Genomic DNA, 12,881 nt, shown 5'->3' with positions numbered 1-12,881 from the left:
CAAAATCTACAGTTTGGTACATCCTGAGAAAGAAAGCAAGCACTGATGAACTCAGCAACGCAAAAAGACCTGGACGTCCACGGAAGACAACAGTGGTGGATGATCGCAGAATCATTTCCATGGTGAAGAGAAACCCCTTCATAACAGCCAACCAAGTGAACAACACTCTCCAGGGTGTCGGCGTATCGATATCCAAGTCTACCATAAAGAGAAGACTGCATGAAGGTAAATACAGAGGGTGCACTGCAAGGTGCAAGCCACTCATAAGCCTCAAGAATAGAAAGGCTAGATTGGACTTTGCTAAAGAACATCTAAAAAAGCCAGCACAGTTCTGGAAAAACATTCTTTGGACAGATGAAATCAAGATCAACCTCTACCAGAATGATGGCAAGAAAAAAGTACGGAGAAGGCGTGGAACAGCTCATTATCCAAAGCACAGCACATCATCTGTAAATCACGGTGGAGGGAGGCAGTGTGATGGCTTGGGTGTGCATGGCTGCCGGTGGCACTGGGACACTAGTGTTTATTGATTATGTGACACAGGACAGAAGCAGCCGAATGAATTCTGAGGTGTTCAGAGACATACTGTCTGCTCAAATCCAGCTAAATACAGCAGTCAAATTTATTCATGATACAGATGGACAATGACCCAAAACATACAGCCAAAGCAACCCAGGAGTTTATTAAAGCAAAGAAGTGGAAAATTCTTGAATGGCCAAGTCAGTCACCTGATCTTAACCCAACTGAGCAGGCATTTCACTTGTTGAAGACTAAACTTCAGACAGAAAGGCCCACAAACAAACAGCAACTGAAAGCCGCTGCAGTAAAGGCCTGGCAGAGCATTCAAAAGGAGGAAACCCAACATCTGGTGATGTCCAGGAGTTCAAGACTTCAGGCTGTCATTGCCAGCAAAGGGTTTTCAACCAAGTATTAGAAATGAACATTTGATTTCCAGTTATTTAATTTGTCCAATTACTTTTGAGCCCCTGAAATGAAGGGATTGTGTTCAAAAAATGCTTTAGTTGCCTCACATTTTTATGCAATCGTTTTGTTCACCCCACAGAATTAAAGCTGAAAGTGCTGCACTTCAACTGCATCGGCGTTGTTTCATTTAAAATTCATTTTGGTAATGTATAGAACCAAAATTAGAAAAACGTTGTCTCTGTCCAATTATTTATGGACCTAACTGTAGATATGTAATATATATATGTAATATACACAATGTGGTAGACGGCTGGGGCCCCTTCAGTATATGCTCAGGGGCAGCAGCCATGGACTATTCAATATTTCCCCCTGGACGCTACATGGCAACCCCGCTGGGTTGAAGCGGTGCCTCGGTCTACCGCAGGGCTCCATGGGAATTGGAGTTTGGTGCAGCCTTGTTGCGTCCTTCAGGCGCCACCAGGGGGTGCTGCAACAGGGACTCCTGAGCCCTTATGGCCAGTGTTTTCACCACACCCGGAAGTGCAGCTGTAACTCGGCAGTCAAGCACCTGGAGCACTTCTGGGTGGACTATAAAAGGGACCAACAGCCACCACTGAGCAGGCTGAGTTGGGAGGAGGAGGACTACGCTTGCCGAGAGGAGTGGTGGAGAAGAGTGTGTTGTAGTGTGCGTTACTTTGGTTTATTTGGTGTGCTTTGAGACTGTGTTATACCTGAGAGAGACGGGGAAGATGTGGACCCCAGGTGAAGAAAATAAAATCATTTTTTTTCACAACACACACATAGATGATTTTGTTTTTTTCTAAAGTGTTTTAGATGAAAGCAATAAAGAGCAATTATTCAGGTTGATTAGGAAGCCTGACGTCTTTTCCCCGTGCCTTTCGTTGGTTTCCTTACACCTTCCCTTTCCATGCATTGCAAAGTTGCGTTCGTTTGGATGTCGTTTTTCTACTTGATTGTGATGAAGTAGCTGAGTCAAGACAAAATCATTTAACTGATCAGTTATTCCTCTTTATAGACTTGGAAGGTGTCTGTCTCCATTTTATTGTCTCTTGATGTTCTAGGACCCCCTAGTTATTCTTACCTGGGGTGCTTTTTATTTTGAATTACCACATTCTGGTGGGTCTCCTCCCAGACTCCAAACACGTGCTGTCAGGTCGAGCAGGAACACTGAACTGCCAGGGGTTTGTGTTGGAGAGGGTGCTGTGGTGGGTTTACAGTCTCCTGCTGGGAAGGTTCCTGTGTTTTACGTGTACCTTCTGGTAGAGGCTCTGGTGTCTGGTAGCCCTGCAGTGGATCAGGTGGATTCAGAAAGGAACTTCGGAAAACTATGAAGGAGCGTCTTTGCAACGAAGCCCGTAGGCCGTGCTCTTGTGCTTTTAGCTCCATGCATGCAACAAACCTGCAAAATGCCCCCGACAGACTGGCACAATGCCCCCTTGTCTCGTCCCAAATCAGAGTACCGACAGTAGCACATCCCCCACCGCTCAGAAAAGCCAACACCCACTGGAATCTGCACAACTGCCAAAGCTTATAGACATGAAAACAGATGCTCTTAATTTGAAGCTGCTAAGTATACGTTAAGAAAACGGGAGCCCCGCCTCTGGGGACCTGGGAGTGGACTTTGTGTCCTGAGCCGCTGCGGAGCCACCAGGGAGGGGAGAGGCACTTGGGCGCTGGCAGGGCCACCACACACAGTACAGTACAGGAGCTCAGGAGGTGGATGGGCGGTAAGTCGCAGTTCTAATCTGCTGTCGAGTGACTTTCACGAGGGTCTTTCTGAGACCTCTTTGAAATGTTCTTAACTCTGTCTGTAGTGTTCTTATTGATGGTGGATTTCTTTATGATGTTACTGGTGATGAAAATAATTAGGAGGAACGTCGAATTGAGAATGTCCTCATTGGACAGGCCAGGCTGGCCACTTAGACGTCAAAGAGAAAAGTCAACACGACGAGAAAATCGCAGGGGCCGACCTGTGAAAGCCAAAGTGGGCTTGGAATAGAAACGGAAGAGACGGAGTGTCGGGGAGACCCCTGGGAGAGTCGAGCCTAAGGAGGAGATTTTTATTATTGGAAATATGAACTAGATACGTGTTGGGGTCTTTAAGGGGGGAGTTGGGCTTTTCTTTACTGACGACATTGTAAATGATTTGAGTATTGATTCTTTCTTTTTCTTTCTTTCCATTTCTACTGCTTATACAGACCCATTCATCACAAGCTTCTTTCTTTCTTTCTTTCTTTCTTTCTTTCTTTCTTTCTTTCTTTCTTAATGAGGAGTGTGTTTTTGTTTAGTGAATTATTATATTTTTTCTTTTAATTATTATGAAACTACAGCAAAATACTCATTCATAGGTTACATAGGATGTTCTTTTTTTTGATGGTTGATTTTTTTATTGATTGTTGAATGTTTAATAAAAGGTATATTTAAAACTCAAAAAAACTTTCTTTCTTCCATTTCTACTGCTTATACAGACCCATTCATCAAGTCTTTCTTTCTTTCTTTCTTTCTTCCTTTCTTTCCATTTCTACTGCTTATATAGACCCATTTATCACGAGTCTCTTTCTTTCTTTCTTTTTCTTCTTTCCATTTCTACTGCTTATACAGACCCATTCATCACGAGTCTTTTTCTTTCTCTTTCTTTCTTTCTTTCTTTCTTTCTTTCTTTCTTTCTTTCTTTCTTTTTCTTTTCTTTTCTTTCTTTCTATTTCTACTGCTTATACAGACCCATTCATCACAAGTCTTTTTCTTTTCTTTCTTTTTCTTTTCTTTCTTTCCATTTCAACTGCTTATACAGACCCATTCATCACAAGTCTTTTTCTTTTCTTTCTTTTTCTTTTCTTTCTTTCCATTTCAACTGCTTATACAGACCCATTCATCACAAGTCTTTTTCTTTTCTTTCTTTCTTTCTTTTTCTTTTCTTTCTTTCCATTTCTACTGCTTATACAGACCAATTCATCACGAGTCTTTTTCTTTCTCTTTCTTTCTTTCTTTCTTTCTTTCTTTCTTTCTTTCTTTCTTTCTTTCTTTCTTTTTCTTTTCTTTTCTTTCTTTCTATTTCTACTGCTTATACAGACCCATTCATCACAAGTCTTTTTCTTTTCTTTCTTTTTCTTTTCTTTCTTTCCATTTCTACTGCTTATACAGACCCATTCATCACGAGTCTTTTTCTTTCTCTTTCTTTCTTTCTTTCTTTCTTTCTTTCTTTTTCTTTTCTTTTCTTTCTTTCTATTTCTACTGCTTATACAGACCCATTCATCACAAGTCTTTTTCTTTTCTTTCTTTTTCTTTTCTTTCTTTCCATTTCAACTGCTTATACAGACCCATTCATCACAAGTCTTTTTCTTTTCTTTCTTTCTTTCTTTTTCTTTTCTTTCTTTCCATTTCTACTGCTTATACAGACCAATTCATCACGAGTCTTTTTCTTTCTCTTTCTTTCTTTCTTTCTTTCTTTCTTTCTTTCTTTCTTTCTTTCTTTCTTTCTTTCTTTCTTTCTTTTTCTTTTCTTTCTTTCTATTTCTACTGCTTATACAGACCCATTCATCACAAGTCTTTTTCTTTTCTTTCTTTTTCTTTTCTTTCTTTCCATTTCTACTGCTTATACAGACCCATTCATCACGAGTCTTTTTCTTTCTTTTCTTTCTTTCTTTCTTTTTCTTTTCTTTCTTTCTTTCTTTCTTTTTCTTTTCTTTCTTTCCATTTCTACTGCTTATACAGACCCATTCATCACAAGTCTTTTTCTTTTCTTTCTTTCTTTCTTTCTTTCTTTTTCTTTTCTTTCTTTCCATTTCTACTGCTTATACAGACCCATTCATCATGAGTCTTTTTCTTTCTTTTTCTTTCTTTCTTTTTCTTTTCTTTCTTTCTTTCTTTTTCTTTTCTTTCTTTCTTTCCATTTCTACTGCTTATACAGACCCATTCATCATGAGTCTTTTTCTTTCTTTTTCTTTTTCTTTTCTTTCTTTCCATTTCTACTACTTATACAGACCCATTCATCACGAGTCTCTTTCTTTCTTTCCTTCTTTCTTTCTTTCTTTCTTTCTTTCTTTCTTTCTTTCTTTCTTTCTTTCTTTCTTTCTTTCTTTCCAGTTCTACTGCTCATACAGACCCATTTATCTCGAGTTCTTTCTTTCTTTCTGGTAATGCCCATGTAATTCCCTTCTTTCTGGCTGTGATTGCGTTCTGCTCCTCATGATGAGTGTGATGAGAGTTAATCGTCTGCCCTAAACCAAGCCCACTCCATGCTGTGGGGTCTCTTGTCTGAGTTTGTGGTTTGCTCTGTTTGATTGTAAGTATAAAGTAACTCACCCTCAAGTTTGCGTCGTTCCAATCTGAAGTGTTGCGCTGCACCGTTTTCCCCCGAGTGAGCCGTCCCCAGGTGTTTCTGACTCCGCGGTGGCTGCCGAGTCGCTCGTTTTCATTTCTGTCCACACACAACAACAAGAGCCAAGCCGCTGTGTTTTAGATGCCGCCGGTGGCGAATGTGCACAGTGTCATCCACCGCCGCCGTTGTCCCCACAGAGCGTCGTGACAGTTTTGTCCTCCGTGTGCACAGCCATCCCACTTTTGTCTTGAGGTCCGAGTGAAACTTGCCGTGTGGGATGTTTGAACGTTTTCTCCCATCATGGTGAGAGTGAGAGCTTGAGAAGAAGATGAGCCGTGTTTGGGGTGAATTCACGCCATGACGTTTTTGTGCTCCTTATTCTCCACTGTGCTCTTCATTGTGACAGACAGGCATGCAGGGAGTTAAGAGTCGGAGTTTGGAGGTTTTGCAATTGAAAGTTGGTGTCAGGAAGGGAATAACATTTGTGGGTTTCCACCAGCCTGAAATCATTTGTGCAAAATTAAAGAGAACGGCTGATCAACGGGACAGAGCCGTAGAGCGGAGTTTATTTAAAGATGCCAGCCGCGGCCGACTGATGTGTCTGAATCATTTCTGTGGCCTGCACGTCGGTACGTGTCTTACTGCAACAACCAAAGAGAGGAGGGTGGGAGCAGGCGCTGACCACACCCACCACACGACAAACCCACCTGGATTGGGACACCTCTGCACCACATTGGCACCGGTTTGTGAGGTTTATGATGGTGACTGGTGTGCCAGTCCTGTCACCAACTCTCAGAGTTTCCCTTTAATTTGGAGGACCAGCTTGCAGGGCTGGACACTGATTATCGTTACACCCAGGTGGCGAAGTGGTAGCTCTGAGGCTAGGGATCTATGCTGGCAATCGAAAGGCTGCTGGTTCGAATCCCATAAATGCCAGAAGTGCCTCTGCTCTGTTTAGCCCCTGAGCAGCCCTCCAGCAGGGAAAATTCAGGGTTGGGTGGCAGGATTGGCACTCCAGCCACTGTGCCATTGTGGTGCTGAGGTGTCGCCCACTGCACTCGGGTGCCAATCTTGGTGCAGCAATGCGCTATCAGCACCTGCTCCCAACCTCTCCTCTCCGGGTCGACGCAGTTGCAGATTAAGGGTCTGAGTGGAGACGCATTCTATGGGATTCGAACCGACACCCATGAAGAGCCTCCGTTATTTCATGTCACCAAATGGACGCACTCTGAGGGCAGGCAGATGTCAAGTCTTCTCTTTAGCCCGCGTAACCCTAACCCCTTTCCCCCCCATTTGGTGTCATTTCTGTGTATTTATTGAGATTTTATGTTGATGGTTTAAACCAGGGGTCCCCAACTCCAGTTGGTTGGCACAGTGGCTGCAGGTTTTCATTCTCACCCGTTTCGTAGTTGGTGAGCAGTTTAGTTGCTAATTCACTTCTTTTCCATTCATTTTAGTTGACTTGTTTTTAAAGATTTGTTTCCCTGAATTTCTTCATCAATGATGGGAAAAAATGGCAAATGTATCAGTTTCAAATGAAATGTGCAACACAACAATGTATGCAGAAAGTATACAACAGCTAGATAGCTAGCTAAATAGGCAAGGCGCTATATATGAAAGAGGCAGAGAGGAGAGGTACAGTGTAACCAAATGTGTAGTTATTTTGTGTTGATAGATCGATAGATATGTGAAAGGCACTATATAATAGATAGATAGATATGAGTGGCTCTATATAATTGATTGATATGTGAAAGGCACTATATAATAGATATGAAGGGCACTATACAATAGATAGATAGATAGATAGATAGATAGATAGATAGATAGATAGATAGATAGATAGATAGATAGATAGATAGATGTGAAAGGCACTATATAATAGATAGATAGATAGATATGAGTGGTGCTATATAATAGATAGGTAGGTAGATAGATATGAATGGCACTGTATGATACTGTAGATATGAAAGGTACTATATAATAAATAGGTAGGTAGATAGATATGAATGACACTATGATAGATAGATATGAAAGGCACTATATGATAGATAGATAGATAGATACATACGAAAGGCAGTGTATAATAGATAGATGAGAAGGGCTCTATATGATAGATAGATATAAAGATAGATAGATAGCTAATAGAAGGCACTGCCCAGCAGTAATCCCTGGCCCACAACCCGTTATTTGCCTGGTGCTCCCTTGGCTTCTCTTTTCACCAGGACACAAGGTGGGTTCTGCCCAGTAGGTAGGACTGGAAGCACCTGAGGACCATCCCAGTGAATTTCAGGGTCAGAGATGGTGCTGAGAATGTTTAGGTGGCTAAGTGGCAGAGGACAGTTCTAGCAGGACAAGGACTGGTGACATGTTGGCATCTCTGGCCAGCTACAGCATCTCAACAGCAGCAAGTAGAGGTGGTCTCGGTGGAGTGGCCCTCCTTGAAGCCGGACTGATTAGGCTCAGCAGTCCATCCTTCACGTAGCTGTAGAAATCTGACCAGCTCCAATAGTAGGAATTTGTGTGTGCTGGAGGTTAATGCACTGCCATATTAAAATATTTCTAATTATTTTGCATGCTAACTGACATTTTGGGTTTTCATGTTTTCACCAGCATTGCTAAAAGTTGGAATTCTTATTAAGACACACCCCCGTGTGTGTTCAGTATTTGCTTTGAAATCAGCAGAAAGCTAAAGCTGGCGGCGGGTGGGACGTGTCGCTGTCTCTCACGGCCATTTCCCGGTCTTCCTGTCTTGCAGGTGTGCTCTACCTTCAGTATGCAGATGAAACGAAACAAATCAGAATGCCAAATGAGATCACGAGTGCTGACACGGTGCGCGCCCTCTTTGTAAGTGCCTTCCCACAGCAGCTCACCATGAAGATGATGGAGTCTCCCAACGTGGCCGTCTACATCAAGGACGACCTGCGCAACATGTACTACGAGCTGTCTGACGTAAGGCAAGTAGACCCTGTCCTTTTTGTTTGTCACTTGGCCGCCAGTGGTCTCTGTACTCCTACCCCCCCTAAAGCGGGTGATTGGCTGCGCCATCCTCTCCACTTTGCTGAGGTTTGCTCTTCTTGTATGGCATCGGCCGCTGTCTTGAGGTGGGAGGTAGGTGGGCAGTGTCAATGCCAGCGAAGGAGGCCAGAGAACATCATGGCACTTGAGAACTTCCATTTAGCCTGCTTGATCTGCAGTGGAGGGGGGTTTGTAAGTTTCCCCCCTGACCATTCCAGTGCTCTAAAATGTCCGCTGCTGGTAATAAATAATGTTTATCAAAATCCCAGTCAGCATGATGGGGAGTCTGGGTACCTCCCTCCATTTAGGAATCCAGGTACCCCTCTGATTATTTTTTGAACCCGCCTGTAGTTCTGTCTTCGACAGGCGGCCATTGGTAACTTGGCAGAATCCCACCCTGGATTGAGGGGTCAGTCTGTTGTAGACAAGGCCCAGTTTAGAATTAACCTGAGCTGCAAATCTTTGGGGTTTAGGAAGGAAAAGGGACCACCGGCGGAGGACCCTCTCAGACAGTGTGGGAGACCATGAAAACGAAATCCGAGATTACGTCACAGCCGCCCGCTCATTTAGCAGGGGATGGTGGGATTTATTGTTTTCTTTATACACTCTTTTTGCCTCGATCCTCACTCATTTGGCAGGGTGTTTGAGTCTCAGTGTCTGATCCTGCCGTTCATTTGTGCCGACTGTCTTTCATTTTGATGGTTAGTCATTTTTTTTTTTTTTTTTGGACCGGTTTCGTCTGCCATTTTGGTTTTCACACGCTCATTAGGGACCGAGTCCCCAGAGTTTGTTCTAGAACAATCACAATTCAAACCCATTTACAACTCGCAGGACAAACGTTTCCCGGTTCTGAGGTTTTCATCTGACCCGTTTTTTTCGCCCGTTTTGGCTTTGATGTTCGTGTTTTTGACCCCCCCCAGATTTGACCCGTTACTGGTTACTCGTCTATTGTTTACCCACTCATTTCTCAAATCTCATCAGTTTTCCGACATAGCGGCACACGCTCAGTGAGTACAAATGTCCTCCCCGCCACCCATGTGCTTGCCTTGCCTTTTTTTTTTGCCCTCAGTTTAGCAGTCTGGTGCAGATTTTATTGTTATTTGTACAGCGACTTCATTACGGCTTCTCTTGGCGCACAACCTAACATTTCTTTGACAGTAGCGCTGTGGTGCCCGTCCCCACAAGCCAGTCGATGGAAAGTGTCAGTTGACATCAAGTGCCGATGAAGGGGCAGAGCCAGACCTGTCTTCAAATCATTAGGGCTGCTGACACCTCACACACACACACACACTCTGGCTGTTCTGCTAAGAAGATGACGTTAACACCTCGGCACTTGATTTGTTAGCTCCTATCCTCTGCCTACTGTTGCTCACTCACTCTGCTTCCATTCTGTCCTCCACTTGCTCAGCCTCCATGACTGTGTGGCCTGCCCTCTTGGCTCTTCAGTTTACTGCTTTGTCATTTTGGCATTTCATCTTCTTTTGTGTGCTTCTCGCTGCACGTTTATACCACCACAGACTTCACAAGCTAACGAGAAAGACCACCGGTGCTCTGGGCACCAGCTGGCACTGTCTGGAGGGGCAGGCAGCAGGACCTGGGGGGCAACATCTCGCAGCCAGCTGGGTGACACCCTGGAAAAGCTGTGAAGCGCTCATCTCTCTGTCTGTCTGTCTGTCTGCTTAGCTGTCTAGTTCTGTATGTCTGTCTATCTGTAGAGAGACTTTATCTAATTGTCTAATTATTATGTCTATCTGTCTGTTTATGTAACTGTCTAGCTCTGTCTGTGTGCTTAACTATCTATCTATCTATCTATTATATAGTGCCTTTCATATGTTTGTCTGTCTGTCTATCTATAGATAGACTGTTTATCCAATTATTTGTCTAATTATTGTTTGTCTGTCTGTCTATCATATAGTGCCTCTCATATTGATTTGTTATATAGTGCCTTTCATTTCTATCTATCTGTCTGACTGTCTGTCTGTCTATCTAATTATTTGTTTAATTATTATTTCTCTGTTTGCCTGTCTGTCTATCTAGATCCATCTATCTATCCATCTATCTATCTGTTTATGTAACTGTCTAGCTCTGTCTGTGTGCTTTATCTATCTATCTATCTATCTATCTATCTATCTATCTATCTATCTATCTATCTATCTATCTATCTATCTATCTATCTATCTATCATATAGATTTTCATATCTTTCTGTTATATAGTGCCTTTCATATCTATCTATCTATCTCTATCTATCTATTATATAGTGCCTCTCATAATGATCTGTTATATAGTGCCTTTCATATGTCTGTCTGTCTGTCTGTCTATCTATAGGTAGACTTTATCTAATTATTTGTCTAATTATTATGTCTATTTATCTGTCTTGCTCTATCTATCTATCTGTCTGTTTATGTAACTGTCTAGCTCTGTCTGTGTGCTTGTCTATCTATCTATCTATCTATCTATCTATCTATCTATCTATCTATCTATCTATCTATCTATCTATCTATCTATTATAGTGCCTTTCATATGTCTGTCTGTCTGTCTATCTACAGATAGACTGTTTATCTAATTATTTGTCTAATTATTGTTTGTCTGTCTGTCTATCATATAGTGCCTCTCATATTGATCTGTTATATAGTGCCTTTCATATCTATCTGTCTGTCTGACTGTCTGTCTGTCTATCTAATTATTTGTTTAATTATTATTTCTCTGTCTGTCTATCTAGATCCATCTATCTATCCATCTATCTGTTTATGTAACTGTCTAGCTCTGTCTGTGTGCTTATCTATCTATCTATCTATCTATCTATCTATCTATCTATCTATCTATCTATCTATCTATCTATCTATCTATTATATAGTGCCTCTCATAATGATCTGTTATATAGTGCCTTTCATATGTCTGTCTGTCTATCTATAGGTAGACTGTTTATCTAATTATTTGTCTAATTATTGTCTGTCTGTCTGTCTATCATATAGTGCCTCTCATATTGATCTGTTATATAGTGTGTTTCATATCTAATCTGTCTATATATCTGTCTATTATATAGTGCCTCTCATATTGATCTATATTATATAGTTCCTTTCATATCTATCTATCTGTCTGACTGTCTGTCGGTCTATCTAATTATTTGTCTAATTAATATTTCTCTGTTTGTCTGTTAGTGTAGATCCATCTATCTATCCATCTGTCTTTCCATTTATGTAACTATAGTGCCTTTCATATCTGTCTGTCTGTCTGTTTTTCTGTCTGTCTCTGTATTTAACTGTCTGATTATCTCTCTCTCTCTGTGTAGCTCAATCTGTCTGTCTATCTGACCAGCTCTGTATGTCTACTTAATTTTTTTATATGTGTTTATCTACCAGTAACGGCGCACTACACGGTAACATGCAGTGAATCCACTTGACTTGAGTATTTCTGGTTTTCCTCCTCTTTCTTTCTCTGTACGTTTATCATTCATTTGCTCTGAGGTTGATGCGCTTGCTGTTTCCTGAGCTGCTCTTCTTTACTCCACCCTAGTGGCCCGCTGCTTCTCTTCTTTCGTCGACATCTTTTCACGTTAAAACTGATTAAGTTAGTGTTTGTGTTGCAATTACTTAGTGCGTTTTCTTTAAATATTTCACTTAAGCTGGCACTTAAGTCTTCAATCTGCCTCAAGAATGATCTAAGATATGAAGACGTAGAGGAAGTGACGGTGAAGGTGGTAGGGATAAGAACAGCACCCGTATACATGCACCCCTGCTGCCTACTGCCGAGAGTTGATTCTACAATAAAATAAAATAAAAATATTAAATAACCTTGGAGGTCAATCATCACCCCGAAAGCGAACAGTAGATGTCACGTAGTATATGTGTACCAAATTTCTGGTCAATAGTTCAAACAGTTTGCAAGCTAGAGGTGATTTAAAATTATGGACCGGCAAACGGACAGCCACGGTAGCGTATTATAGAAGAAGATCTGCCTGTCTGTCTATGTAGCCTTGTTACTTTATCTGTTTATCTAACTGTCAGTCTGTCTAAATGCAGTGCCTTAACATTTATTTAGTGCCTTTCATACAGTATCTATTTATTTATTAATGTCTGTTCAATTCAATTTTACTGATCCAAAAGGAAAATTTGGTTTTTCATCAGGCTTTAAGGGTTGACCACAATGTTAACGTCAAAAGCACATCAAAGCACACAGCTATCAAATATACACTTTTGTACAAATAAATATAAGATATCAGTAAGCATGTAATGTATACTATGTTGAGATGACTGTAGTAGTAGTGTGTTGTACCGTGTTAGCCATGATGGATGCAGTGACAGGTCAAGCACAATGACACCTTTTATTGGCTAACTGAACAAATTACAATATGCAAGCTTTTGAGACACCTCTGCCTCCTAACTCAGGCTGGTTGTCAGCTGGAAAAGGTGGATGACAGACTGCCGGAAAAAGGGGCCTCAGTGGCCTCGAAAACTGAGTCTTCAGCAAAGTTTAGGATGAACCCGTTTTCAGATTTATTGAGACGACCATTTAATGTGGAGGATGTGCAAAAGTGGTGAAAGAACACAACCCTGGGGGGCCCTGGAGATGTGAAAGGCGCTATGTAATAGATAGATAGATACA

The 12,881-nt window shown here is 41.6% G+C and overlaps 1 protein-coding gene across 1 annotated transcript in view; it reads left to right on the top strand.

Annotated features, from left to right (window-relative positions):
* si:ch211-285f17.1 (sickle tail protein homolog) overlaps positions 1–12,881 on the top strand; it is a 642,180-nt gene that overhangs the window by 514,961 nt on the left and 114,338 nt on the right. Inside the window, exon 5 of the mRNA XM_051928956.1 lies at positions 8,019–8,217. Coding sequence (XP_051784916.1) covers positions 8,019–8,217 — 199 coding nt within the window. The remainder of the gene's footprint in view (positions 1–8,018; positions 8,218–12,881) is intronic.

This window comes from Erpetoichthys calabaricus, chromosome 6 (assembly GCF_900747795.2).
Source record: "Erpetoichthys calabaricus chromosome 6, fErpCal1.3, whole genome shotgun sequence".
NCBI classification, from domain to species: domain Eukaryota; kingdom Metazoa; phylum Chordata; class Cladistia; order Polypteriformes; family Polypteridae; genus Erpetoichthys; species Erpetoichthys calabaricus.
This window is presented reverse-complemented; position numbering and strand designations above follow the sequence as displayed.